General features: G+C 47.1%; 10 protein-coding genes across 10 annotated transcripts; 7 read left to right on the forward strand and 3 right to left on the reverse strand.

The window, feature by feature from the left end:
- The first annotated feature begins 25 nt into the window (after nucleotides 1–25).
- On the forward strand, nucleotides 26–497 carry BBOV_IV002640 (putative small nuclear ribonucleoprotein E). Its single transcript, XM_001609379.2, has 3 exons — nucleotides 26–108; nucleotides 224–313; nucleotides 351–497. The coding sequence occupies exons 1-3, from the start codon at nucleotides 61–63 to the stop codon at nucleotides 480–482; spliced, it is 270 nt and encodes an 89-aa protein (XP_001609429.1). The 5' UTR covers nucleotides 26–60; the 3' UTR covers nucleotides 483–497.
- Nucleotides 498–791: 294 nt separating this feature from the next.
- On the forward strand, nucleotides 792–3,548 carry BBOV_IV002650 (3'-5' exonuclease family protein). Its single transcript, XM_001609380.2, has one exon. The coding sequence runs from the start codon at nucleotides 819–821 to the stop codon at nucleotides 3,456–3,458; it is 2,640 nt and encodes an 879-aa protein (XP_001609430.1). The 5' UTR covers nucleotides 792–818; the 3' UTR covers nucleotides 3,459–3,548.
- Nucleotides 3,549–3,579: 31 nt separating this feature from the next.
- On the forward strand, nucleotides 3,580–4,670 carry BBOV_IV002660 (uncharacterized protein). The gene is made up of 2 exons (XM_001609381.2): nucleotides 3,580–4,548; nucleotides 4,585–4,670. Exons 1-2 carry the CDS (start codon nucleotides 3,774–3,776, stop codon nucleotides 4,665–4,667), a joined length of 858 nt encoding a protein of 285 aa, XP_001609431.2. The 5' UTR covers nucleotides 3,580–3,773; the 3' UTR covers nucleotides 4,668–4,670.
- BBOV_IV002670 (uncharacterized protein) lies at nucleotides 4,548–8,017 on the reverse strand. Its single transcript, XM_001609382.2, has 5 exons — nucleotides 7,741–8,017; nucleotides 7,442–7,542; nucleotides 5,962–7,408; nucleotides 4,749–5,924; nucleotides 4,548–4,713 (listed from the first exon to the last, which is right to left on the reverse strand). The coding sequence occupies exons 1-5, from the start codon at nucleotides 7,885–7,887 to the stop codon at nucleotides 4,579–4,581; spliced, it is 3,006 nt and encodes a 1,001-aa protein (XP_001609432.2). The 5' UTR covers nucleotides 7,888–8,017; the 3' UTR covers nucleotides 4,548–4,578.
- A 319-nt stretch (nucleotides 8,018–8,336) lies between these two features.
- Nucleotides 8,337–9,366, forward strand: BBOV_IV002680 (putative integral membrane protein). The gene is made up of 5 exons (XM_001609383.2): nucleotides 8,337–8,435; nucleotides 8,470–8,552; nucleotides 8,589–9,059; nucleotides 9,093–9,253; nucleotides 9,287–9,366. Exons 1-5 carry the CDS (start codon nucleotides 8,402–8,404, stop codon nucleotides 9,363–9,365), a joined length of 828 nt encoding a protein of 275 aa, XP_001609433.2. The 5' UTR covers nucleotides 8,337–8,401; the 3' UTR covers nucleotide 9,366.
- On the reverse strand, nucleotides 9,351–13,571 carry BBOV_IV002690 (uncharacterized protein). The gene is made up of 7 exons (XM_001609384.2): nucleotides 13,508–13,571; nucleotides 13,359–13,472; nucleotides 13,258–13,323; nucleotides 13,145–13,224; nucleotides 12,957–13,110; nucleotides 12,860–12,920; nucleotides 9,351–12,825 (listed from the first exon to the last, which is right to left on the reverse strand). The coding sequence occupies exons 1-7, from the start codon at nucleotides 13,535–13,537 to the stop codon at nucleotides 9,362–9,364; spliced, it is 3,969 nt and encodes a 1,322-aa protein (XP_001609434.2). The 5' UTR covers nucleotides 13,538–13,571; the 3' UTR covers nucleotides 9,351–9,361.
- A 198-nt stretch (nucleotides 13,572–13,769) lies between these two features.
- Nucleotides 13,770–16,663, forward strand: BBOV_IV002700 (uncharacterized protein). Its single transcript, XM_001609385.2, has one exon. The coding sequence runs from the start codon at nucleotides 13,781–13,783 to the stop codon at nucleotides 16,337–16,339; it is 2,559 nt and encodes an 852-aa protein (XP_001609435.1). The 5' UTR covers nucleotides 13,770–13,780; the 3' UTR covers nucleotides 16,340–16,663.
- On the reverse strand, nucleotides 16,352–17,204 carry BBOV_IV002705 (putative integral membrane protein). Its single transcript, XM_051767525.1, has one exon. It carries the CDS (start codon nucleotides 16,672–16,674, stop codon nucleotides 16,366–16,368), a length of 309 nt encoding a protein of 102 aa, XP_051623618.1. The 5' UTR covers nucleotides 16,675–17,204; the 3' UTR covers nucleotides 16,352–16,365.
- A 121-nt stretch (nucleotides 17,205–17,325) lies between these two features.
- On the forward strand, nucleotides 17,326–21,671 carry BBOV_IV002710 (Exportin 1-like family protein). Its single transcript, XM_001609386.2, has 3 exons — nucleotides 17,326–21,450; nucleotides 21,485–21,557; nucleotides 21,593–21,671. The coding sequence occupies exons 1-3, from the start codon at nucleotides 17,446–17,448 to the stop codon at nucleotides 21,667–21,669; spliced, it is 4,155 nt and encodes a 1,384-aa protein (XP_001609436.1). The 5' UTR covers nucleotides 17,326–17,445; the 3' UTR covers nucleotides 21,670–21,671.
- A 64-nt stretch (nucleotides 21,672–21,735) lies between these two features.
- On the forward strand, nucleotides 21,736–23,335 carry BBOV_IV002720 (Transcription factor TFIIB repeat family protein). The gene has a single exon (XM_001609387.2). It carries the CDS (start codon nucleotides 21,746–21,748, stop codon nucleotides 23,303–23,305), a length of 1,560 nt encoding a protein of 519 aa, XP_001609437.1. The 5' UTR covers nucleotides 21,736–21,745; the 3' UTR covers nucleotides 23,306–23,335.
- Nucleotides 23,336–23,404: the final 69 nt, after the last annotated feature.

Consider the following 23,404-nt stretch of genomic DNA (forward strand, 5'->3'; position numbering starts at 1 on the left):
CCTTATTAATTCTAATGAATTTTCATTTTTTTTCATATATAAATAATCACTAATACAACAATGGTGGGCCGTAAAGATAAGCTCCAGCAGATTATGACCCAGCCGATCGTAAGTTTTCCTGTCTATCAGTTCTTGCCTGGCCTGTGTATAATACCGGGCTCGGCTACATCTACCTTTTTTGTAGAGTACTAACGTCTTTTTTCCTAGCTTTATTTATGTGTAGAACCAGATCTTCCGGTTTTTCACGAGCGGGACTCGCGTGCAGATCTGGCTTTACGACCAACCTAATTTGAAGATAGAAGGCAAGATACGTGTAAGTTATGTGCTATGCGTGTTTTACTAAGTGTTAGGGATTCGACGAATATATGAACATGGTTCTAGAGGATGTAGAGGAGCTCTACGTAAAGAAGCAGGAACGCAGGGCTTTGGGCACTATTCTGTTAAAGGGTGATGCCATGGCTTTGATCACCGCGGCGCCATAAAGCGCGATACCTATCGTAAATTGATATTACAAGCAACTTTAATGATCGCTATACCGTGTAGTTATGTGTTTCTCTTTTGTGAATCCTTCAGACAGTATCCACATTTGACGCGATCACTGATACTCCCATATACACATTGTGACCCAGCTATAAGTTGCATTTCAGTATCTTCTAAAATATTTATTATATTTATATGCGTGCTTGAATCTATTATTTGGATTTAGGTGTCACATTCTGGTGCTTGCACAATGGTTCCCTGTGCTATCTAGAGCGTGCGTAAATCTTGCAGTACGAATCTAGGCCCTGTGACCGAGGTCTGTACAAAATTTTGTTACTATGGACATGTTTGTTGACCTCTTGGATTCGCAGTTACAGACGCCTGAGGAGTACGGCTTGTTGACGTCGCAGGATGAAGGGTCCATTCCTGTGGAGTCACACTTGAACAAGTTGATTACTGCCGCCAGCGATGCTGCCAAGGCGTCAAATTTACTTCCTACGGAAATTGACTACTCCGTCCTGGTGAATGATTCTTCCTTTAGCTCGCGTCTCTTCGGTCTCTCTAGTAAATGCACAGATACCTTTTCTGCTATCGACCCTTTGTTTCGTAAAATAGGCTTTGAGGACTATGACGATATTTTGTCAACTCAGGCTTTGGAGGCGCTTTCAGAGGAGATTTACTTGGGCTTGAGTGTTCATCACAATGACCCTCAGCAGGCTGTTTCTGACTTCTTGAAGGATGAAAATTATCCTTCAAAGATAAAGACTACCACTGAGATAACAACTCAACGACAGGGCGGTAATGTGGCTCGTAAGAATCAATCAAATGACTTTGAATCTCGCCTTGATCACTTTCCTTTGGAAATTCACTCGGAGTCGTATAAGCGGGTCCGTAAACACCGGCAGCACCGATGGAATCACCTTATAGACAACTTCTCTCTGCGCTTATTGCAGCGTCGACGTTTCCCTAAATTCAACCCGCTTGACCCAAGCGGTAGTGGGCTTGGTATTCGTACTGATTATCCAGGTCCTGTGGAATCAGATCCTGGTCTAGAACGTCGATTTGTGCCTAAGGTATATCCTAGTTATGACTACCTTGAGGGTTACACCTACCCTAAGGAACGGATGCCGGCCTTAACGCACCCTTACAGTGCTGAGCTGAATGCTCTTGATTGGAGTACTAACTTTGAACGTCATTCCCACCGTGGTTTCAAGACACTTGGTGGAGGTAGTCTAATGGACCCTCATATTAACTTTACGGGTCCTTCTGGTTCTTGTAAAAGGTGCAAGCTAGTCCAGACTCTTGAAGAGCTTGAGTCTATGATTACTTTACTAAAGAAGTGTTCTATAGTGGCTATTGACGTAGAGCATCACAGCACCCAGAGTTACCGTGGTTTTGTATGTCTGGTTCAAATTACTGGTGCCGACGATGACTGGGTGATTGACCCATTCAGCATCTTTGACGAGATGTGGCGCCTGAACGATGTGACCACTGACCCTAGAATACTGAAAGTCATGCATGGAGCAGAAAGTGACATTCTATGGTTACAACGTGATTTTGGAGTGTATGTAGTTAACCTGTTCGACACCCTAAAGGCTGCGGATGTCCTGTGTCTAAGTTGCGGTCACTCCCTATCATCGCTGGTCAGGCATTTTCTGGGTATTCATTTGGACAAATCATACCAACTGGCTGATTGGCGTATAAGACCAATTCCCCGAGATATGTTGACGTATGCTACCGCGGATACGCATTACCTCCTTGATCTGTACAGTGCCTTGAAGAATACGGCACTTGAACAGGACCTCAAGTACAACATCCCCGGTATGGTTGGTTGTTTTGACAACCACATCTGGCGTATCATGCTGGCCAGCAAAAAGGTGTGTCTTCGCCAATATCGTGATCCTGTGTTCAATGAAATACCTCGTGCTTTTCAGGCACTACGTAAAAACCGTCAGTGCCCTAGCAAAGTGGACAGCCTGTCTCTCAACATGATGCTAAACTTGATATCGTTCCGCAACTATGCAGCAAGGGTGCTTGACGAGAGTGATTCATTCCTATTCCCCGACTACGCTGCTGTGATAGTGGCAATGGCAGCTGATTCAAAGAACACTGCCGAGAATTTCTATCGTGCAATGGTTCGTCGGCTACCCCTGCTGGACCAGGAGATTCCTTATTTACTCAAGTTGAGGAACACTCTAGGTGATACTTTACGGATGATAAGTTCCAGCGGTTTAACCCTCACCGAGCCAGTGTCGCTATCGAGTATCAATAATATATTGAATTCTGGGAAATCGGTTTCCCTTGGGAAGCACAAGTTTGCTTCTCCTAGGAGAAACCAAACTAGGAAACGGCAAAGTCAATATGGAAATCGTAAACGTGAAGGTATCATTGAGATCAGCAACAGTTTGCAAAAGCCGCTCACGTTAGAGTCCCAAAATGCTCTTTTGTCTACTAGGTTTTCAACTAATCATGTAAAGCCACCCCCTAGGCCCATCCCTAGGACCACCCCTGTGATGAGCAGCAAGATGCAAGCTACCAATGCATTGCTCTCATCAAATAACTACTTGGTCCCTCTTGGTATCACTGAGATGAGCTTAAATGAGATAATGAGGGATTTATCAGCTGGTGGTGTTAGGTTGTATAATAGGTCACGTCGTGGGTTACGCCGGGGCAAAGTTAACATAACCCCTAAGGGTACATCGGAAGAACCAAATCCTCCCAAAGAGAGGGTTGTTAGGGATCGCGGTTACAGGCGCAATGCATACCGGGACAAGGCAAATATGGAAAGTGCCACCGGGTCTAAGATAGACAGTGGTATTGACAAGCGTGCTGTAACGAACGCTGAACCCGTTACTGAGGATGTTGAAAAGTCTGAAGAAGACGCAGGAACGCGTACAAGGCGTCGTAGACGTCGTCGTCCTCGTAATTCTGGCAATCGTTTGGATAAAGAAGTGGTGGCTCAAGGTAATGATGTGTGATACCCAAATAGTGGTATTACTTGTTACACATCCCGTGTTCTAGGGGATTGCTTGTCTAAATGACACAATTGTTCCCAATAGTGGACGTCCATGTCTGGAGAGGGTGCGCCGTGGATCTCAATCATCGCTTTTGGCAAAATACTAGCCTACATTCGGAGCACATACACATGAGCTCGTTTATGGGTGAATACATTTTGCTATAGTGATTAGCAGGCGTTTTCTCACTTGTACGTGTAGGAGGCGCCATAACGTAAGCTGTGTGCCTATGCACGTTCACACGCTTCTATCTATTGTGTTTTTTCGGCTCTATCAGCCATGACGGAAGTTGATCGTACTTCAAAGTCGTATGCATCATCTTCTGCGGCTGCCTTGGATCGCATGTTGATACTTCGCGGCGCTGCCTTGCAGTCATTAGTCGCGCTTTGTGAACGCAACACTTTATCTACCTACAACAAAAGATATGCATTCAATCGTCTAAAAGTTAATGCTTTCGGTTCACAAGCGCATGTTGGCGTTCCTGAAGATGGAACTTCACTGCGTTTTTCTCAGGGGCAACTAAGGTTGCTTCGTCAGGAGCAGCTGATGTTGATGGCTGAGAACGAGCGTTTGGTATACGAGCTTCAAGAGGTGCGCCGATGCCGATCCTCTGGACAATTTCGTCCAAGTCAACCTCGTTCCATACCCGAGTTCCGTGAGTCAAAGCTCTCAAAGGCTATTGACATGACTCTCTCTGGCGGTCGTGACAGTCGTTTGAGTGCTGCGCGCATTGGGTTTCTATCTGCTATAATCAGCCGTTTGCGGTATAAGGTGCTCGGTGCTGCGCTGCGGGCTCTGTTTCGTAATTCCCTGAGGTCTGTGCGGTCAGGTCCCTCCCACACGTCTGTGTACTACAGCAGGGACCAGATGCGCACGCCGTGTATGGTCATGGAAAACATTATACGTTCCATGGTGCACCGTACCAAGCGTATGACCCTGTATATGTTAAAGCGGGTTGCTTCCGATAGGGCAATGCCACCGCGTAGGTCAGTTGGGTTCTCTGACGCCACTAGACCGTGCGTTGGCTTGCCTCAAGGCGATTCGCGTCCATCAGGTTAGTTGTGGTATCCAAGCACTCACGCTGTTACAGTTGACATGACAAGTTTGTATATGCCAGGTCCTCATACAAGCTACCAGCAGCAGCTTCCAAGCGTCCGCCGGTACTTAAACTGAGTGCATTCCTGGGCTTAGTGTATAGCTTCTTGTACAATGCGTACATCTGCTGACTTATATTCTTAATATTTGTCAACTTACCTTACTGCTGATAGGAGCTCGTTTAGACTTTGGGAGCTTCTTGGTCAATGTTGCATTGATTTGTGCCAGGTTTGACCGAGATATCCCCTTGGCTAGCAAGTGAGGTGTAGGCCACGTATCCAGTATGGCCTGTGTAACATTGGCACTGCAGCCTGGTATGGCTCTTATTTGCTTCCCAAACAGTTCCTTGTAAGTCATCTGGTTCTGCTTCCTATTGCGCACCTCCCACTCAGCAAGTGTCATGTATCGCTTCCCCAGCATCGAGTGCAACTCCTCCGCTGAAGTAAGATTAGCCTGGCGTATACGCCCTTGGAGAACCTTTCCGATGTGCATATGCATGAAAGCTATACTGGCAGCTGTATGCGGCATACCAGTGGTGCGCAACACATTGAACCCTGTAACCATCTGTGTATGTATTCGTGCCGATGTTATGCTAGCTTTGCTCACTCTGCCGCTCATTGCGCTGACACGGGATACAGCAGAACCAATCTCCATATCCTCAAAGATATAGCACACGTGTTTGAATCCCGTAAGCCTAAGCATGCGTATCTTCTGGTCGTAATACCTCCCGTCATTTATACTCGCAGCCAAATCAGCTGTAGTCTTACGTTCAACTACCCATTCCAGTACATACGCACCCGCGAGATCGTCTGCGGTGTCACATTTCTTTCTACCTCGCGATGCGCTTTTTGAAGCGTTGCCGTCACTTCTATCGTTATACTCGTAATCGCCCGCCAACGATTGCGTATTGCGCCTTTTGGGCTTCCGGGCTCTTGGTGTCTTCGGAGTGCTGCATTCTTGTGTGGAGATATTACCAGCGTCAGTTTTCCGCTTCAAGAGCCATATGACATCACCAAGTGGTAATTGCCGGAATACAAGCTGTTTATCATTCCCAGTGTACAACTCAACAAGTCTGCGTTGGTAACGCCCTGCTGCATCATGAATCTCCCGGTTGTCAACCACTGTCAACAACTCGTATTCATTTAATGCAGCGTCTAGATCAAAAACAGGTTCACGTTGTGGTACCAACTTTGGAGGAGTCGAGACATGTGCGTCGCGTGTATGCATTGTAGTTATCCTCACGTCATTATCACTCTTGCTTGAACTACTGATCTCTATAGGCGTCTGTTGGGTTAAACCTAGGTCCAACAAGTTCCTTACCGGTGTTCTAGTTTCCTGTGAGCATATATATCAACGTTACAATGCAACCTACAGTGGAAGTACAATTTTGTAACCGCTCCTGGGTACCAGGTGACGTGAGCTCTGCCCTATTTGGAACGTCATGTCCTACTGAAGCTTGTGTCTGGGCTTCTATATACTCATAACCCTGACTGTAGCACCGCGCAACATCGCTGTAGTCCTCCATTAGCTTGCGATATCTATCCGATATTTGTCCATGGTCATCCATTAATTCGTATGGATCCGATAGGTCATCATATAGTTTCATGGTCTCTATACGGCTGCTCCTAGGATAGATGTCGCTAGGTACCGAGCCTGCATCCGCAACATCCCCGGACGCCGAATAGCAGAAATTGTCCAAACTCTGGTAAGACGCATCGCATGTAGACCCTTGGTTGGTAAGATTTTGTGTATTGAATGTTACACCCACACTGCTAGCCGTTACCATTTCATTATCACCAAAAGACCTTGTGCCAGTTGGATACGATACGAATGCAGCGGAATCGCTGCCAACATTAATAGATGACGTCAGCCTAGGTAGTAGTTGCGATGGTTGCCTTTGTACGACATTGGATGAGTTGACACTTTCGCTGGTGATATTCGGTGTCTTGCTAGATTCCATTTGGTTTTGCTGATCACTTGCGTTATTCAATGTGTTCGTTCCACTATTAGAAAGATCACCTTGCCTGGTTCCAGGTGATGCCGTGGGTGTCATCCTCGACTTCGTTTTAGAACCGCCGCTGATGGAGTCTATATAGCAATCCAAATCAAGTGTGCCATTGGACCTGAGTGACGGCGGGAGGCTAATATCATTAACATCCAACCTTGCACCCACGCTAAATTGTGAGTCGTATACGCAACGGTATGAACGTAGTTCGCTGATGGAAAATATATCATCTTCCTCTAGGTCATATGGATTCGCAGTTGCATCTGGGTCCAGTGCTGTGGACATTGATGTAGGTGCCTGTGAAAATACAGGCACTCCCTTCTCATTTATTGATATGGGCACCTCGCAGTTTGATATAATCTCCTCCGCCAAGCACTGTCCCAAGGCAGTGAGACCGTAATCGTAACATCTTCTATAACGTGACACGTACTCCGTGGACGTTTTGTCCTTACTACCTCGCGCAAGGTGTGATTCGCTTGGTCGAGAAAACTCAACTATACCCTTATCAATCAGGGTTTTGAGGAATTCAAAATTGTTGAGTCTACAACTGGGTATACGAGCTCGTATGTCCTCTGAGTAGTCCAATATCTGCTCTAGAGAGATCCTCTTGTTGCCATCAGTATACAATCCTAGTACCAGGATGAATGTCCATGAGTTGGAATACTTCTTCGGTTTCCAATCACCAGTCAACTCCGTTATATCTTCATCAAAGGTGGTTATGTCGAGAAATGCTCTGATTCTATTAAACACCTTCTGAGCGTGCGCTTCGCACTGTTCCTGGGTGGGTTTCGGCTCTCCATGTTTCTTTATGACGCTGTGGCATGTCTAAGTAATCCATTTTACTTACGCTTCGAATATTTTTGACGCCACCTCACCTACTCCTGCCACGTTCAGTGCCTCCTCCGCGTTGTTAACTGGTACTGGGTACCTCTCCAGGGCCACTGCCGCCTGCGTGGTAATGTGTCCAGTTAGTGTATATTTCGTATATTTAATTGCTGCTACCCAGTTGTGTTGCGGAAGTACCTAGCAGCGATTGCATATAGAAAGCTCTGCGATGGACATGGCGTACACTGGATTCCTTATGCTAGTAGTTTTAGCCCAAATCAAATATGATTCAACTTTATCCAAAGTAACAAGATAACTCACCTTATTCAAGGTAACAATCCGGTGCGTATTCCCTAGTCTCCGCGCCTGTTCTATTTGTCCCAGTATATGGCGATAGTATAGGTGATTTGCCGGGTGTACTAAGGTAAGACCGTGCTTTAGACGGCGTCCATCCTCTTTTGCCACCATGTTATATCGATGTCGTCACAACATAGCACTGAGTAACCAACAACTAGCACAAAATCATCGTGCAATTGATGTCATAAAGGCACAGTTCTTCTAGGTGTATAGTAGCTATGCTATTAAATGGAATATTAATCAGTGATACGCTTCCATGATTCAGGTACTAGACAAAGGTTAAACCTTATAGCAAGCTATAGTAGATATCTGGGTTTGTTTGATTACTATACCCTGAATCTACAATTTATGTGTAGCCTTTATAGGACTAACCGTCGGAAGGCATGTTGTTGTTGCCCGTAATGGCCCGATAACCAAGATTTCAACGGTTAAGCTACCACACAGTGGGTGTAACAGGTACTTATTAATATGTAGTGATATACATGAATTCCTAGGACCCGTTTGTATCCTTTTGGGTAATACGAAGTGTGTACGGCTCAGGTGTGTAACCGTATGCTGCTACATATATCCAACCTGGGACTGTATAACTCACTGATAACACTTTGGCTGGAATCAATATCGCAATATGGCGTCGGTTATGTTTGATCCGCCATCTTTCGGTATGTTTGATTCCATTTGGTCCATGTACTTCAGGCCCTTCCAACTTGAAGTATGAAAAGTTGATTGCCACTAATTTGCAGCACATCCGTGCCGAGATTTTGTACACGGAGCATAACGTAGGTTTTAGAAGGACATTCATAAGCAAATCTCAGATTGGTGACCTTTCAAATCGCTTCGTATCTCAACGATTGCTTGTTACTATCCAAAACAAGATAGATAATGTATTCGCACTCATTAGCGTGACTGAAGGCTACCTGAGTGAATGGGAGTCCGACATCGCACGTTACCCTGGTTTATTGGATTCCAGGGCTTCGTTGGACAAGTTGAAGGCACAATTTAATCGTGAGGTATCACGTGCCCGTCAACTTGCTGACGAAGTTAAAAGTCGCTCACATATGGCAACTTCAGACACTGTTAACCCTACCCCTCTGGTTTATAACGTTCCTGGCAATAGCGAAGTGGACTACAACTTCATCAACTCTGCCAAGTCAGACCCTGATTATGAGGTTTCAGCCATTCAACATTTTGATTTGATTGAGTTCGAGGGTAGCAGTAGCCTGACTGATAGTTTAATTGAGACTCGCAATCAGGGTATAAGCCATATCAGATCACAGATAGAGCAGGTATGTTTATTGTTTAGCTGTACCATAACGCAGGCTCGTGGTATCTTCAGCGAAATTGCTACTATAGTATCAGTGCAGGACGGAGGATTAAAGTCCATTGAGCGCAACTTGAAGGAGAGTTATGACAACAGCGAGGAGGCACTGCGTGACATCGAGTCGTTGGTAGTAGCTCGCAGTAAGAACTCCCGTCGCAGGTAGGTTATACCCTTGTTATACACACCACTCAGGCGTTTGTGGCTTGGTGGCATTGCTCTACTATCTACTACGTGCATAATTTACTACTACCGTTTTATGCGTGTAGGTTAGTCGGCGCCACTTTCCCAGTGTCTGAACCACTCCAGGTGTCCTATCGACTGTGCCAGTGCCTTCTTGAAAGCCTCCCTTCTGCTATCAGATACGAACACTAGCTCCCAACAATTGTCGTCTGTCCTTTTTTCCAGTGTAATCTGTACCCCGAGGTCACTGCTATATGCAACCTTGGATATTTCATAGCACAGGCACTGCATAATGGGCTCAGTTGCAGTATCGTTACTTTCCTCAGATTCACTGGTGACAAGTACCTTTTCTGGATCATCAGTCTCTAGCACTGACTGGTACCGCAGCGCAAAGATGGCCAGGTGATTGTTCGTCACTGCCACTAAACAGAAGCGCTGCTCGTGTTTGCACGCACCTAAATACGTCAGGGGCTCACCCAAGTGTTGAGCTACTGTCGTGCTCATAGTGCTGCGGTCGCCTTCGGTGACGAACCTTCGGAACTCTGCGGGGGGTGTATGCCGAAGTGTAATTGCGATTGCCTTCTTCCTGTGGCGTATAACATGTAGAAGTCCCTTTTCGACTTCTATGACTGCTGCATTTATGCTGAACTTGCTTTTAATATCGAATTCGCTGGGCTCTCCAGCTCCGATTATGTATATGGCTCGTGATGTGACTGCGATAAGTGCGTTGTGTACACGGGTTGTGATCAACCATATATCGTCCATTAGCAATACGCGCTCAGCTCGTCCTTGTGAGATTTTATTCTGGAATTGCCGCGCCAGGGCCGCCAGCTGTATGCGGCGCAGCAAGTCGCTGACGAAGCTGGGCCGTAATAGCAAGTTGTTGGACCCGCGCTGCTCACTTATGGCGTGTAGCACATGTTTGTAGTGTGTGTTCTTGGCGGAGCATGATACCGCAACTGCGAGGTCAGCACACGCCTCTCGTATGTGCTCCAGTAGTGGAGAGGTGTACAAATGTGACACGTAAGTGCCTACGCTATTACTCGTTTCCAGCGCTACTACCTGGAACATAATACCAAGTGTAAATTGTAATACATGCTCCGGTACGCACCTGATGACACATTCCTCCACGAAATGGTCCTGTATTTTTGCGATGTTAGAAAACTTGACCCACGGAAGCTGCCTGCAAAATGTTGATAGCATTTGTATCATACGCAGGATAACTAGTTGTACATGTGTCATCCCGGCATCCACCCACTCCACGCTGACACTGGCTGTAACATCCGATAAGGGCACGCAAAGACCAGCTGCAAACCTGGACAGCACGTCATAAACTACTATGGCATCCATTGACTCAGCTTGTAGGAAGGTGTCTATATACAAAGCACGGGTAGCGAGCTTAAACAGTTTAGCGGTAATATTCGCATCCAAGAACGAGGAACAGGCGGTAAGTTTAATGAGACTGCGCACAAACTCTGGATCGCGGAACTGTAAGTGCAGAACGTCACGCACCACCCGTGAGGTCCTGGGCGACATCAGCCCGTACAAAGTCCGGAAAAAGCTAGACACAGCAAAACAGGGGTTAATGACCTTACGCGACTCGTTGATCCACACCCGATGCAGCATTTGTTTGGGTAGAACCTGATAAAACGGGTCGTCGCTTGCAATATCGTTATGGCATTGGCTCAGCTTCTGGCCAATTGTGTATGATAGCATCCTGCGTGCGCGCTTGTCAATCGGGCTTATAATGGCGTCGCCTAGCTGTGGACCGTCATCAAAGGCATCTCCGCTGAATACCTTCGAACACTTAATTGTCCAGTCAATGGTCTCCACTTCGTTAGCGGCCTCGCTATCCAATTTACGTCCTTTAAGTATACCAGCCCAGTATTCACTATGCTCGTTCCGAGAACGCTCACGCTGGTAGCGTTCACTGAATGTATGGGAATACTCCGGGCTGAGGTATGACACTATACGCTTCGGCATCTCCTTTAGTATAAACACCTGCTGCTCATGGTCACGATGCGCATCAATCTCGTCTATAGATACCGTTGTACGGCTGGATACAGTACCGGGGTCGCTAATATCCTCAACTGGTACCGACAACACAGGCCGGAAGCAGGTATCGCTAAAATCCTCCACTTCAGCGGCACATATCAAATCTATGCTCTGGAGGCTTTGCTCCAGAGCCATGTCCTGGCTACCGCAGAGTGCGATTTCCAACGCGCGGAACACCCGGAATATCTGGCGGCTGTTGGTGCGTACCCGGAACGTGTCGAACATGCACTGGGCTATAAATTCAACGTCACCGCCAACGCAACTAAGCTCAACGCGTATATCAGCGTGGTCGTATGCGCAAAACTCCTGTTCAAAACGCAACGCCTTGCGTAGCATTACTGCCTTAGACTCATCCCTGATGACCAGGCATCCAGTGGGCATGGTACTGGCTTTATGCAGCAGCGACGCGCACTTCAAATGGACCTGCTCATACAAATGTGCATCCGATCGTTTTAAAGTCTCCGTTAAAAGCCAGCATGTCCGTTCGATAATAGGCTCAATGGCGTAAAACTCAAGCTTATGCCGAAGCGCATCCACGATATACCCGAAGACCTCAGGCTCAAAGTCGCGCAAACTAGAGGGTACTAAAATACCTAACATCGTGGCCATGGCACCCGCATCTATCTTGTCTAGTGGAAACCGCACCAAAGCGCGTACTAAAGCAACCCTGACAGTGGCATCCACTGCACTGTGTGCCATGGAGTCAATGACCAGTGCCAGGAGCCCCTTTTCGTACATTATATCCACCAGCTGCCGAACTCGCGGGTGGTGTGGCACGAGGTCCAACACGTGCGCGATGAACGATGCAAGCTCGGTGACTAGGGTCAGCGCATATTCACTTCGTTCATCAGCTAACTTTTGTATCCGCTCAGCCTTGAGGTACGACATGAGCACGCTTACGTCAACGTCCTCGGTGAAGGTGGCGACAAAGGTCTCTCCAACTCTTTGGTTCCCGAGTATCACCGCCAGACACCGCAGTGATGCTGCTAGAACCAAGGGCTGTGCGCCAGCCTCCTTAACAGGGACTAACAAAAGGTCGAACAGGTGGTAACCAAAACATAGTTCGTCAAAAGTGAAGTCACTGGCGCGCATGGCATCGCGGCAGAATTCTATCAAAGCACTGCAAACACGCGCCTCGCCATCCTTAAGTCTGGCCGTACCCTGTCGTTCACCTATAAGGGCCTTTAAATTTGGGATCACTATATCCCCGATAAATTGCGACAGCAGGGTACCGGGTACGCCACTCACGGTAAGGCCTACAACTTGTAAAACCTTGCATACTCGGTCGATGTGTTGCGGGTTGCCATAAAGCTTGCCTATGGTCAACTCGTACCTGCGCAGCTCGGGGATCACGCGTTCCGATACCCTGTAGTGCAAAAGGTCAATCAAATTATCTTCATCTAGGCAGGCGGTACCCAAAAGACCCAGATAATCAGATCCCCAAGGATCACGGACTACATCCGATACGATGTTGTGGATGAACGGCTGGAGGCACCCTAAAGTTGATATAACAATAACGTAGTGTATTACCTGCGAATTCATGCATATGAGGTAAACGAGTAAGTGAGGTCATCAGGTTGTACTGCAGTTCCTAGGAGGTATGCATCACTTTGTTGCAGTAACTTACAACAGTGAAGGAATCAACCATATCCATTAGCGGGGTAAGTACCTCCAGAATCACACTCACCACATCCTGGTCGGAGCTTAGACAGGCGTCGGCTGATATGCTCATCGACTGCCGGCCAAGCTCGCCGCCAACCAGGCACAGCTGGCAACATCCTCTGAAACACTTGACACATCAGCATATGGACCCACTTAATAATAAAGGGCGTTGTTTCCGAATAACGGTCTAACAGCATAACGCAAATATCGCGAAACGATTTAATCTTATGGTCCTGTGTATAATATATGCCATACAGGTTACATACATCAATCAAGCCACGTTCATGCTGATCCAGGTACCAACGCGATGCGATATCGGGTCGCAGGTATAGCTGTACAAGGTATACTATAACCAATGGTCACATACGCGCTGGGTAAGCGCCTGGAAACGTTGCGCATTGTGAATTGCATTTTGCGGCAGGTGTAAAGACGACTCCAAAGTTCGCAGAATATCACTGAAACTTATTTTAAACAGCGCCTCCTGGGTGGATGTTGGTTGTACAACGCATTAAATACCTCAGACAGACGCTTATGGACGTCGTCCATCTCCTCCTTCCATAGTACACATCGACGCTGAGCACCTACGGAATGTGTATAAAGCGGCCCGGAAGAGCGACATGCATACTGTAAATGCGTTTGTAAAATATTGTATGGGATTTCATAGGTAATTGGGGTCCCTCTAAGCTCTATATGCCACCGGACGTGAGGCTGCGCTGCCTAACATAGGGCATTGAGTGTCTTGGTGAAAGCGAGACGGGACGATTTGAGTATAAATGCGAGGTAGATAAAATGCTCGAGGGTGTGGGTAGAGTACTACTATATGTTATTATCCTGGTTGCATACATAGCGTTGAGCTACACACTATTCAAATTCGTTCGTTGGGGGTTTTATGCGCTCCAGCCTCTGATAGTATCGCTGCTTGTATTATGGTCGGTGAGATGTTACTTGCTAACTCCGGCTATGACCACTGTAGGTCTGCGTTATATCGAATTGCGCCATAATGATGCTATTGGTAAGGCCATTACTACTGCACTTGGCAACCTGGATGCTGGGCTATCTGTCCAACAGGAAGGCCATATGCGCAATATAGGGGTGTTAAGGTCATCTTTAGACGACATCTACACTCTATATGCGGGAATGTACCTACTTCAGAACGGATCTTTGAACCATGTACTCACGGCAGCATTCACCGAGTTCTACTATGACCTCAAGTTACTCATGGCGCTCATGTCTAAAGTGGCTCTACCGATACATAAACCGGAGTCCATTCGCATGGAAGTGTTTCATGACATGGTTCCTTTTATTCGTGAGGGATTTGAGGCTCGACCATTGTTCGACTCGATATGGCTCCGTCCTGCGGTGAGGCACAGTCAAGTATCGCTGCTGGCTGCTTTGTACAGGGCCAACATGAACATGATAACTGATGTAGAAATAAGTTTGGCTCTGTCTAAAGTGGAAAGGCTTCCTGAAATCAAGACCATCAGTGCCCTTTGCAAGGGCTTGATGCATCGCATTGTAGGCCTGACTGAACGTCACACCGAGGGTAGTCGTATGACCCAGGCTATATATTCGCCCAGGCCTACATTTGGTAGCTACCGGCTACAGAAATACATGGCCCTATTCCGCTTCATGGGTAAACTGGAGCAGTTCCATGTGCAGAAGAACTTCCCCAACTTCCACACCACCATAGATGCCATGCTGATTGCCAATAAAACATTGGTAAAGGAAGCCGAGGCAAAACAGAGGCAGATAACTGACTTTCACCCGGATGATAAGGATTTGTATGCGCAGCTGTCCATGCTGCATGGCACTGATATATTTGAGTTACTCTACAGCGAGGGATACGAAGAGCGCTTCTCTCAGCACCCTATGGTGCTCATGTTCAATAACAACTCTGAATGTTACGAATTCAAGGTTGGCGTGCCCTATGAGATCTACGAGCACATGGCCAGGGGCCGGAACGTCTACATGTTCAACTACGCGCAGGTATGTGACTCGCGTGGTGAAACCATCCAGTCATCACTGTTCCACGACGCCAAGATGCTTGCGGAAAGCCTGCTCAGGAGATTCGGGTACAATTTCCCCAATGGAAACAAGTTTAAACTTGCATTCCACGGTGCCAGTCTCGGTGGTATGTTCGCCACGGTCACTGCATCCAGTTTGGAAAAGGAGCATCCCAGCAGCATGTTGGACTTTGCCATATTGCAAAAGACCTTCGGCAGCCTCTATGACATGGCTTGGCATAACCTGAGTGTACTGGGTGGTGTCATGGCTCGCTTCTACGGTGTGAGCATAGATCTGTACAACCGGTACGTTGACCTGCGCATGCCCAAGTTGAACGTCTATGAGGTCAACGATGCAGTCATACCCTCGTACTACAGCTTGTCAGGTCACGTGTCCAAAACGTACTTTGGCGATTTGCTGAAGCCACTGCTCCAAGAGTTCAAGGAGCTGGTGGATCTGTATCATGAAGTGCCAAAAGAGAATTTATCTCAGATCTGTGTTGCATTCCATGCAATCAACTCTGCAGGGCAGCATCTAGGTGACTCTAACAGGGGCCTGAATTCTAACTGGCACCGCCATGATGGCTACGTATCAACTTTTATGGCCAGAGTAGTTGCTTTCGGCAGCGTTCCCGCCAAGAAAATGGTTGATAACCACACTGCGCTCCGACTACCTCAGCTCTGGGATATACTCTTGAAGTGCCCTTTCAAGGGCATTACAGCAACCGATGCTGATGGTCGCAAGTACCTGAAGGTGCCGGCCAACATTGCCGCGCTGTTCAACATGTTCCTCCTGGGTAATGCGGCATTCGAGCAGGGCTCCGGGCTACATGACACCATACTGGCACCGGGAACTAGGCAACCCGTACACTCAGATGCCACGCACCTGGGTAACGTCAGGGACGTTAAAGCTTATGAGATAGAATGGCCCGATCGCATACGCGACTACAAGGAGCAGCCGATAGTCGTCTCGGACTCCACGCATGACATGATATCGGACGACCTGCAGGCATTCGGCATCCAGCAGCCGCAAATAGACGGCGTCCGGCTATATGCGTGGATGCAGCTTTACAACCTGCTGCATACGGTAGCCTTGGTACATGCAGCAAGGTTACAGAACGACGGGGATATGTCCTCGATGGTAGAGACGTTCGCTACCGCCAACATGAAACTATCGTTCGGTATCGACCCAAATGAAGATTCACCACCAACCACCCAAGATCTCAGCGTACAGCTGTTCAAGGAACGCTACCGCGCATTCGGTAACATCCTTACTACATACACGCGACACAGCTTACCACTGGAGACCCAAGACATGCAACTTGTTCACGCAGTACTCGGATGATGATATGTACACTAATTAATGCAATGTTACCAAAACACGCCGATGGCGCTCGCCGTCGCGAACACTACAGTTGTGAAGCACGCTGCGGCCACCGTCAGCCTGCGTATGCGCTTGCGCACTGGCGCATCGCTACTGGGCTGTATGAAGGACGAATTGCGCTGCAGCTTCAAAAATGAATCCCACTGCGACTGGTCGTTAACCGGGTGACACGGACGATCAGAACCAGCACGTGATTCCTTAGCTCCGGGAGGTTCATACTGGCGCAAGTACAGAAAGTGCTCGTCACGCTTGAACTTCTGGACCCCGTTTATACGATGCCTTAGAAGACCCTTCATGGGACCCCGGGATGTACGTCGTACCCGCGGCAAATTGTAACACTCGCTGTTTTCTCAATACACCGCCGGGAAATAGAACTCGCAGTAATTTTGCAGTAAATGTTACATATACAGTAGACCCATCTAACCGGATTTGCCGCGCTTCTCGATCTGCTGCTGGATGTCACGAACAACCGCAGCGTGACGGCGAGCGTGCTGCCTACGCTTGTTCCAAATAACAGCAGCAACAGAGGAAACTGAAAAGCACAAGGAACCCAGGAAAACTACACGCTTGCTCACCATGCGGTATAAAGGTCACATTAACCTACACTTAATACAACATAATCAAGCAATTCACTAGACAATATAATCACACTACCACTGGAAACAATATCCAATATGGATTCCACAATAATGTGCCTTGATCAACGTAGATAAAAACATCACAATGGGCCCTAAGGAATCTGAGCTATGACTCAACAATCAACGCTAAATATGCCATAAACCATTGTATAATTACATATGAAGGTGTTATTTCGGGAAGGTGTAAAGAAAGATACCAAATATGAGATACACCGAACGCGTGGAAGGTTCCCACGTAGCCAGGAGGGCTTAATAGGGCAGGCGAACACAGTAGACTAACGATGTGTAAATCGAACATAACTTTGATAAATACATATTAAATGTGATATTCCAGGCTACAAATGGAATGAAAACAATGTCATAGCGCGCTAGGTGCTCTCAACACCATTGGGATGTGTATCTACACAGTGATGCAACGACCTCGCGATCATGTTTCGAAGCGAAGTCGTAGCGTCGGTGTTCGTGGCCCATGAAGGCAGCTACGCGGCAACCCAGCAGCTGCAGCAGCTGGTAGAATGCCGCGACGAGAGCCCACTAACCGTGGAAACCCACAGGCACCTGACGCTGACGTACGATGTACTGATATCACTCACGCAAATTCCACACAACAGTAGCGATGAAGCGGTATTGGCATTCGTATCGACCAAGGGAGCTGCAGCTACCAGAGAAAATTACATTGAATGTGTGGATCTACTAAGATTCTATGGGTTCACATTGCTGGTGAAGCTATTTGAAAACAATTGGCATAACATGACTGAAGAACTTAAAACAAGATGCAAGCGCGATGCTGAATGTCTGTTCTCTGGCGGTAGATTAGAAGCTACCGTGGCAGCGGAATACAACGCATTGGCCATACCAAAAGTAACGCAGTACTTGGCCACCATAGCCATGAGAGAGTGGCCAGTGGGATGGACTGAACTAATACCATTCTGCTTGCAGTCAATCAATGCACGCTTGAACCCGTTATGTAACGACGCCAATGCCTGCAAGCAAACATTGGCTGAATTGCGGATATTTGGAGGCCTCCTTTCAGAAATATCAGCGGATATCAGCGACTGCATGGAGAACAAGCTGTTGTATAAGAAGAGAACCCAGGTCTTGGCTTTGCTACAAAACAACATATGCGATATCTTTTTGCTGATACGTAGAGTTATCATGCTGGGCATGATGAATGGCCACCCGCAAATGCAGCACATGGTCATAACCATATTCCGCAATATGTCAATGAACATGGAAGGATTCATATTTGTGGCATTTGACGTGGATGAATTCCTTAGGATCAACGCCAACTCGCAGCATAGATCGGATATAATACAAACGATGCACAACATATGCACAAACGTAGTATTAAAACCACTGAAAAATATGCCAAAGCACCCGGAAGTAGACCTATCTAACGAAAGTGTATATAGAACCAAGTTAGGGCGCTTCCTACGAAATATAGTAGCAGTTGGGGAGTCGATACCACTGGACACGTCCCTAGACACTGCATGTGACGAGCTGCAGTTGGCACAGGCCTTAAAGCTACTCTTCGATCGCAATGGAATCTATGTACTAGGCAATGTAGACACGGAGTCACTCAAGCTGTTGTGCGATTACGTCATAGGCAGATTGGTGATGCACCCATCCATGCAAATCGCAATTTGTGCGGTTAACGCACTGAATGTCATGCTACGCAGAATGTCCTCGCTGGGCGAGGGAAGACTTGTAGGCGAGTATATAGCAGGGCAGTTTGTACCAAACCCAGCAATAAGGTGGCTTGATCATCGCAGGATGCTATTGATCCTTTTCATACGCTCCCTGAAAATGGGAAATGCAGCTTTACAGGACGATAGCACCGACCAAATATCATCGGCAACGATGGACGCCTTTATCGCAGATGCAGTGAGCACCCCTATAGTCAGGGCACAAAGATGGTCCAAGCTGCTATTCGCATATACACCTATAGACGACGAGTTCTGCGTGGGACACTTAAAGACCTTCGAACCCAGATTTGCATCACTGAGGTCAGCGATACTGAATTGCGTATCGCTGTTGTGCACCGTGAGCCATGACTACATGAACATGTCCATCAAGGCACTAGCGGATATATTCACCACGGCGCAAAGCGTTGTAATGGAATCACCATGTGTAATGGGAGCCAGTGCGTGCACAATGCCGGGGATATCAGAGAAACGGTTGCAGTGGACGTGTAAAAAGCTGGTACTGTTCGACGGGACGTGCTTCATGTTCGAGGCGGCGCTGTCCAGGTTGCGGAGCGCAACCATAGACGCCACTGTAACAGCGGAGAATACTAAAGTGCCGGAGTGGCTGCAGCCAGCTGCAGCAAGTAAAGTGCTACACGCAGCACAAGCCAAGTCAGGTGGCGAAATGATAGATACCTGGATATCAAGCTCAATGACCTATTTACTCCACATGATAGGGCTGCAACTACCAGGGGTCCACTGCGCACAATTGGAAGTGCGCAGGCTCAGTATGCTTTCCAGTTCAGCGCACCTCCTGATGTATAGCCCGGAACCACTGGAACGGATCCTGGAATACGTCATCACGTTGCTACTAGTAAAAAATGCAGGACCCATGCAAGATAATAAAGTCTGCAAGGCGGCGTTAGTGACGCTAATAGCACTGTGCAAAAACTGCTCAGCGCTGGTGTCGCCATACGTGGAGCCCATAGTACACAGGATTAGGCATTGCCTGGCAATGGCAGAGGATGAGATGTATAGAGACCTCTTGCTGGAGGCACTAGTGGCACTCACGTCGTGCCTCCAGAACTACGAAACTCTGAAACGGTTGACACATGAAATTATCGCACCACACGCTGAGGAGATCAAAGCCCTGGCAGCTAAACTGACCTCAGTTAAACCAGACGAAAGACCAGTTCTCCTGTTTGATATACTCTATGGACAAAACCCATCGCAACATCTAGAAGAAAGCCAGATAGGATCACCAACAAGATTAGAGGTCCTCCCAAGTGCTAAGTCAATAGAAAATACTCTGGACCAGGGACGAAGAAACCTGCGAAGAGTACTCACGATGTCGCTGTATATAATTAGGTGCGCTGCAATGCCACAGGATGACAGGAAAGAGGCATCTAGGCACCCACTAGAAGATATGCTGCCGGAGCTGAATGCATCAATATGTACCATACTGGCAGCAATGTCAGGTATGTGGAAACCAGGATTCAGGACGCAAAGTGACTGGCGAAAGGCAGTGTTAAGCCCAGGAGAAGAGGAATGGATTGCACTCCAGGGGTTCAATGAAGCCATAGCTAGTGAAGACAGCCTCCGGAAACTTGTAGAAGCGGTTTTCAGCATACCCGCGAATATAGATAATAAACTGGTACGGAAGTGTAGAAGACATGATTTCTTACTCAGGCAGTCTGCGTTAAAGCTATGTGGTGAAATATTTGCCACAGCAGCTATACAGAATTCGGAAACTATACAAACGTGCCAAGAGACCATCATCGCAGAAGCACTAGTGGAACCACTGGAGTGGGTATCAATGTTCCATTTGGCCCAATTCCTTAAGTTCGCAATGATACCGGCTAAACTGTCGCTACGCAGGATCTTGCCAAAGGTTATAGCAACCATATCGGAAAGGATTAATTCAGAATGGAAAGCACTGAATAGAGTGCAACGCAATCTTTTAGGTACCGATAAAGAACATGAGTCAAGTGAAATGGTGGAGTCCAGGATAATGCATCTGTATTATTTACGGGTATATGCATGTATAGAAACTGGGCAGCAACTAATGGCATTAGTGGCCACACTCCTCAGGGCACGCAGCTCCCAAATAATCGAGCCAGAGTCACAACCCGGGTCAGATGACGTTATAATGGGCTCATCAGATCAAATATCGGTAGTTTTTGGCTCGCGAGAGCTGCTTACGAGTATATTGCAGTGCCTCTGTAGCGCACTGTGCTGGCCACATTGTAGATGTATAACGGAAGCACTGAGGTTACTCAGGACATATGCCAAAACGGCAGTGACGCTAGATAAATCATCTGTGAAGTTGTTCCAGGCGTTCGGGCCCGAAGTGCTTCTAGTGCTGCACAAACAGCTGCAGTCACAGCGGACATTCGACCCCCTGAACCTAGGTAACGCCGAGGCACACGGATCAACCACGACCGCCTATAAACGATTCTGGTCAAACACAAGGGATGGAAGCTCGAATTATATAAAGGAATTTGTAAATACCATGTGCAGCCTATATGAAGCCATGGTCAAGTGCCACCCAGGATTGTCAAGCGTAGTGGTACAAGGTGAAGTAAATGTACAGGCATTGTTGAATTATAGTGCCATTGTAGAGGTAATCAAGTTGCTGATGCCATACCTACAGGAACACGAATGTCTAACCTTCCTAACCAAAGTAATCGCACAAAACTCGATAGATTCAAGATCACTGCTCCAAGCAGGCGTAGAAGCAAATGTAGCAGTAGGTACAACAACACTCAGTACATATCCAACAGAACCAAGATGCCAGGACAAATGCCAAAATGACGCAAATGAACGCCAGTGTGTTAGAGACACGCTCATCCAAAGGTAAGGGTACACATCTAATGTTATAACAATAACAGAGATTGAATGCTGCAGCACTGGAGAAAGCGATGACGAATTCCTAGGATCAGATATAGCATACCTGCTATTCGAGTAGGGTACGCGCGAGCGCCCCCATCCTTGGCAGTAGCCGCGCTAACGCGCAAACAGTCATTAAAATCATAAATAAACTAATGCAAAAATCAGTAGAATCAACTTGTAAGTATTGTGGCTCGGATCAGATCGAGTCCTGCAAGCAGCAGGGTGAACTCGTCTGCCGAAACTGTGGAGCTGTATTACAGGAAAATAACGTACTGGAAGCTGTACAATATGCAGAAAATCCAGCGGGAAACTCCACACTCATCGGGAGGTTCGTACCCACCGGAGGTGGTGGTATGGGCTCACTGAAATATAGCTCATCACAGACATTGGATCAACTGGTTAAACGCGGAGAACAAAATATACAGAGGACAGCATGCCACCTGAATATATCAAGCGAATTGGTAACAAAAGCTACACGGATATACTCACTAGCAGTACAACGCAACTTCACAATGGGTAGAAACAATAAACATGTAGCCTGCTGCTGCCTATACACAGCGTGCCGCAGATTCAAAGCACCGTATTTGCTTATCGATTTTGCTGATGTACTGCAAGTTCCAGTAAAAATTATAGGACAGGTGTTCATGAAACTAGTAAGGATGCTACACCTGGAAGTGCCAAATGTTGACCCGTCCATCTTCTTCGAAAGGTTTGCTAACGAGCTACAACTAAAGGATAAAGTGGACCAGATTATCACAACAGGGGTTAGATTAATACAGGCCATGAGAAGAGATTGGTTATGCACAGGACGCAGACCAACAGGACTATGTGGAGCTGCACTGGTAGTAGCAGCACGTATACACGGAGTGCCATTAAACGCAGAAGCAGTGGCATCCGTAGTGAGAATATCACACCCAACCATCATGAAGAGACTCTCGGAATTCAGAGGAACCTCCACCGCAAGGCTACTGACCACCGAAATCGATACTGTAGACCTCGAAAAGCTCCCAGCAAACCCATACCCACCCTGTATGGTAACCAAGATGCTAGCAATTGAAAAGAAACGACGATTGGAGTCGGATACCGTCTCTACATGCTCGGATAACGCACGACCATCGGAAACAAGCGAAGAGCTGAGTCCACTGCTATCACCAAAGCAATTGCCAGCACTTGGTGATATTGACCTCAAGCTGCCAAATGAATTGTTATGCTCAGACGAGCCCACAGCCAACGACATTAATCGCATAGCAAACAGCATCATCGAAGCTACGCCACAGTTGGGATGGGTAGTAAGCAACCAATCAACGGAAATAATACCATATGAAGATAAACAGACACAAGAAACTGCTACATGTACAACTATCGCAATACCGGAAATTAACGGTGAAGGGTTCCTGAGCTCAGATGATGAAGATGATGAACGCGAGTTCAGTAAAATGATACTAAGCCCAGAAGAAAAGGAAGCTAAAACATTACTGTGGGATGAAGTTACAAAGGATATCATGCCGGAAGTGTGGCGCAGGCAAGCTGAAAGGAAACGCAAAGAGGCATTAGGTAAAACTGTTAAAAAGAGGAAATATTGCAGAAAGACGTATTCAGACTACCCAGAAGCACAAAATGCAGCAGAGTCCACGCGTATGGCGCTGGAACGACATGCAAAGCATTTCTCAAATCGCATGAATCAGGAATTCCTAGATTCTATCCTAGCATAGGGCAACGTGCACAAGTCCCATGCAAACTTACATAGGGCTATAGCCTAATTCTAATGTATCACTATTATTTCCATGGTATATTAGCACTTAGCCGAGTAT

Source organism: Babesia bovis (genome assembly GCF_000165395.2).
Source record: "Babesia bovis T2Bo chromosome 4 map unlocalized Chr4_2, whole genome shotgun sequence".
NCBI classification, from domain to species: Eukaryota; Apicomplexa; class Aconoidasida; order Piroplasmida; family Babesiidae; genus Babesia; species Babesia bovis.

Excerpts from the sequence above, each read along its gene's own strand:
- BBOV_IV002640 (XM_001609379.2), top strand. The coding sequence starts at position 61 with ATGGTGGGCCGTAAAGATAAGCTCCAGCAGATTATGACCCAGCCGATC. Across the intron at positions 109-223 it reads AGATTATGACCCAGCCGATC|AACCAGATCTTCCGGTTTTT; the intron begins GTAAGTTTTCCT and ends ATTTATGTGTAG. Across the intron at positions 314-350 it reads AGATAGAAGGCAAGATACGT|GGATTCGACGAATATATGAA; the intron begins GTAAGTTATGTG and ends ACTAAGTGTTAG.
- BBOV_IV002650 (XM_001609380.2), top strand. The coding sequence starts at position 819 with ATGGACATGTTTGTTGACCTCTTGGATTCGCAGTTACAGACGCCTGAG.
- BBOV_IV002660 (XM_001609381.2), top strand. The coding sequence starts at position 3,774 with ATGACGGAAGTTGATCGTACTTCAAAGTCGTATGCATCATCTTCTGCG. Across the intron at positions 4,549-4,584 it reads AGGCGATTCGCGTCCATCAG|TTGACATGACAAGTTTGTAT; the intron begins GTTAGTTGTGGT and ends ACGCTGTTACAG.
- BBOV_IV002670 (XM_001609382.2), bottom strand. The coding sequence starts at position 7,887 with ATGGTGGCAAAAGAGGATGGACGCCGTCTAAAGCACGGTCTTACCTTA. Across the intron at positions 7,543-7,740 it reads GGATTGTTACCTTGAATAAG|GCGGCAGTGGCCCTGGAGAG; the intron begins GTGAGTTATCTT and ends ATTACCACGCAG. Across the intron at positions 5,925-5,961 it reads TACAAAATTGTACTTCCACT|GAAACTAGAACACCGGTAAG; the intron begins GTAGGTTGCATT and ends ATATGCTCACAG.
- BBOV_IV002680 (XM_001609383.2), top strand. The coding sequence starts at position 8,402 with ATGGCGTCGGTTATGTTTGATCCGCCATCTTTCG. Across the intron at positions 8,436-8,469 it reads GTTTGATCCGCCATCTTTCG|GCCCTTCCAACTTGAAGTAT; the intron begins GTATGTTTGATT and ends CATGTACTTCAG. Across the intron at positions 9,060-9,092 it reads TCAGATCACAGATAGAGCAG|GCTCGTGGTATCTTCAGCGA; the intron begins GTATGTTTATTG and ends ACCATAACGCAG.
- BBOV_IV002690 (XM_001609384.2), bottom strand. The coding sequence starts at position 13,537 with ATGGACGACGTCCATAAGCGTCTGTCTGAG. Across the intron at positions 12,921-12,956 it reads TGGTTGATTCCTTCACTGTT|GAACTGCAGTACAACCTGAT; the intron begins GTAAGTTACTGC and ends CATACCTCCTAG. Across the intron at positions 12,826-12,859 it reads TCATATGCATGAATTCGCAG|GGTGCCTCCAGCCGTTCATC; the intron begins GTAATACACTAC and ends TATCAACTTTAG.
- BBOV_IV002700 (XM_001609385.2), top strand. The coding sequence starts at position 13,781 with ATGCTCGAGGGTGTGGGTAGAGTACTACTATATGTTATTATCCTGGTT.
- BBOV_IV002705 (XM_051767525.1), bottom strand. The coding sequence starts at position 16,674 with ATGAAGGGTCTTCTAAGGCATCGTATAAACGGGGTCCAGAAGTTCAAG.
- BBOV_IV002710 (XM_001609386.2), top strand. The coding sequence starts at position 17,446 with ATGTTTCGAAGCGAAGTCGTAGCGTCGGTGTTCGTGGCCCATGAAGGC. Across the intron at positions 21,451-21,484 it reads GCGTAGAAGCAAATGTAGCA|AACCAAGATGCCAGGACAAA; the intron begins GTAGGTACAACA and ends CATATCCAACAG. Across the intron at positions 21,558-21,592 it reads AGAGACACGCTCATCCAAAG|AGATTGAATGCTGCAGCACT; the intron begins GTAAGGGTACAC and ends TAACAATAACAG.
- BBOV_IV002720 (XM_001609387.2), top strand. The coding sequence starts at position 21,746 with ATGCAAAAATCAGTAGAATCAACTTGTAAGTATTGTGGCTCGGATCAG.